At 39.5% G+C, this 3,055-nt stretch overlaps 1 protein-coding gene across 1 annotated transcript; it reads right to left on the bottom strand.

Annotated features, from left to right (window-relative positions):
* Positions 1 to 984: 984 nt before the first annotated feature.
* Positions 985 to 1,833, bottom strand: LOC127094605 (uncharacterized). The gene has a single exon (XM_051033418.1). The coding sequence runs from the start codon at positions 1,831 to 1,833 to the stop codon at positions 985 to 987; it is 849 nt and encodes a 282-aa protein (XP_050889375.1).
* Positions 1,834 to 3,055: the final 1,222 nt, after the last annotated feature.

Raw genomic sequence — 3,055 nt, forward strand, 5'->3', positions numbered from 1 at the left:
TTAAACATCATTCATTCAAGTACATAACATAGGGATCTAAAGGCCCCAATTCAAATACATCGTCAAATAAACATAATTCATAAAAAATTAAAATTAAGCTACAGGCTTCCTGACTAGAAGTTCTTCCAACTCTTTCTTGAATCTTCTCAATAATTCTCTACAGAGCATGATGAAGCTGATTATAGCAGGATGAGTGCTATCCTCATTCAGTTCTTCCATTGCATCCCTTAACTGCCACGACATGTCCTCAGTTGCCCAATTCCAGAACTCCACCAACAAATTGAGCTTTGCACGATACGTATCTCTATCCTCTTGTAAGACGTTGATGGTCCTTTTAAAGGATTCGTAATCTTCAACCACATACTCTCTTTCTTTCAACCATATAGAGTTGTCTTGATGCAACGACTCCAACTGGCCCTTCCAATAACTGGCAGACTCCTTAGCATCCCTTATTTCTCGACATTTCTCCTCCCATATTCTGGGCGAGACTCTAGAGGCTTCGGTAGCTATATCTTTGAGTCGGCGTTCTTGACCTACTTCGGCCTTTGCATGGCAAACAGAAATAATGAGCTCTTTTATCTGAGCCCCAAGTGTATCTCTTATCGTCTTGTTTTCTTTAGTGGCGAGGTACCACCAGTGCTCGTTTTCTTGACATTCCTTCCGGGATTGCTTTAATTGACCCTTGAGAGTATCCAGACAAAGGTTAGCTTGTGCTAAACCCACCTTTACCTTTTTCCTTTTATGTTCTTCTTTTTTAAAATTTTCCATATTTTCCTGAATCTGCACGTCCTTTCTCTCGAGTTCTCATTTTATTGTGTTTTTCTCATTAGTGACTTGTTCGAGTTTTAACTTCATCTCTTCATTCTCTTTCTCTACTCTTGCCATGACGGCTCTGAGTTCCTCAGCCTCTTCAATAGGAATATGAGTGGGTTTAGGCTCTGGAAGAAGTACAGGTATCCTAATGATGAAAGGCATTTTGATTACCTACACTCTTTCCCTTACCCAATGAAAGTATGGTTCTTTGGTGATCCCATTAACCCTTCCCAAATCAGCTTTTCCTTTTCGATTGAACTTTTTCCAAGCTTCTTTGATCCTTTGGAAGAGGCTAGGATTCTCAATCCCTAAGTCAATCAATAAAAAGGCTTCCAAAGAGCTTGCATCTGGAGGACCCTCCATTGGGTACCCAAGTTGTCTTATTGATAAAACTGGGTTAGAATTGATACACCCTTGAGTTCCAGTGAGTGGTAAGTTGGGAAAGTCCCCATAGCTGAATATGATCTCCATACCAATATATTCCCTGGAATACCAAGAAAGGTCATTGGATCGGAGCGAACCCAACCTCTGAGGCCAACTAACATCTGTTTGTTCCACAAAAACCCCAGTCTTTAGAAGATGCTCCAAGAACCACTGGTATAAGAGAGGAGCACAACAAGCAATCATTCCTTTTTTCTTGGTATATATATGACTCATATAGTAATAAACATCTTCTAACAAGGTAGGCACAAGGTTTTCTGTAAGGAAGACGCTAATATCGACCATGTCTACAAAACCATCCATATTTGGGAATAAGATGATCCAATAGATAGCCAAAGCGATAGCAACGTAACATGCCTCCCAACTTTTTGCTTTTAGAAAGGTATAATCTCTTTCTAAAAGTAATTTTAGTAAGAATCCTTTGGTATTTACTTTGACCTCTAGGTTGGCCTTAACCTCTTTCTTATCCATGTGAAGAGCTTTAGCAATAACTTCAGGTTGCAAGGATTCGTCCACCCCCACAAACAACGGCTTATTCTTCATGGGAATCCTAACAAGATGCTCAAATTCTTCCAACATCGGTTCTAATTGAAAATCTTGGAACATGAAACACCTCAAGGGTAGGTCATAGAATTGAGCCAAAGTGATCAATGTTGTATAGTCCACCTTCTGATTCAAGATGTTGAGCAAGTTTCCATAATTCTTTCCAAAATTGATTATGTATACTAGGTGTATTTGAGAGACCAAATCATGTAAGCTGCTTAGATCAGGCTCCTTGAACTTGAAAGAGTAAGTGCTTCTTTTGTTTGATTACATGCCTCCTGAATTTCTGCAACTTATGATTCTCAGATTCCCTGGAAATAAAATAATATGAATGTTATATTATGATTAATGTTTTATGCATGTTTTTAGTTTCCCTAACATAGGAAAGTCAACATATGAACCATAAGAACAGGTGTCTCTGATCACTGTAACCCCCATGGGGAAGGCACTAAAGTTGGTAGGTTCCCAAAGTCATCAATTACTATTTGGGAATATTATTGCCAAGACGAAGGCTCATCTGGAAATAACATCCCCAAAAGAATCTCGCCTGGGTGAGGTTCTCGTATCGTCCTAAAAAGACAAACTCCTTGCGGGTCTTTACTACGCAACCCTCGAATCCAAGGTTCTAACAAGGTTCTCAGAGTCATAGATAGAGGTTAGAAATATTACAAGGGATCTCATATGATTGGGGCTTCTGTATTAACCCAACAAGTCTGAAACTTCATAGGTTAATACTACATAACCACCAGATAGAATGGGTTAGAAGGTCCCTAGAGTCATCGGTCCAACTTGAAAACACCATCGTCGTGACGAAGGCTCATTAGACAATAATATCTCAAGAGAATCTACTATAGGCGCGGTCTTCGTATCTCCCCAACAAAGAAGGCTCCTTGTGGGCCTCTACTACACAACAACCATCTTAAACAAATGGTTTTTCTCAGACTCGGGTAGAGAGCCTACCTCACAAAGTACCAATAATCAGAAAGCCGCCATAGCAAACCAAGAATCAATCAATAAATCACAAAATAATAATTACAAAAGAACAGTAATAACAAAATAAATATAACACACAAACAAGGATAACATTCAAAAGGAAATTGAACTAACTTAGGCTTGACTCTCTCTTGCTTGGAGCATGGTCCCCAGCAGAGTCGCCATCTGTCGCATCTCAAAAAATACGATCACTCGCGATGGTCGCGGAAAACATTAGTTCGAACAAAGTCGCCACTGAACTTTATTTATCCCAATGAAGGAATAG

Source organism: Lathyrus oleraceus, chromosome 6, assembly GCF_024323335.1.
Source record: "Lathyrus oleraceus cultivar Zhongwan6 chromosome 6, CAAS_Psat_ZW6_1.0, whole genome shotgun sequence".
In the NCBI taxonomy this organism is placed as follows: domain Eukaryota; kingdom Viridiplantae; phylum Streptophyta; class Magnoliopsida; order Fabales; family Fabaceae; genus Lathyrus; species Lathyrus oleraceus.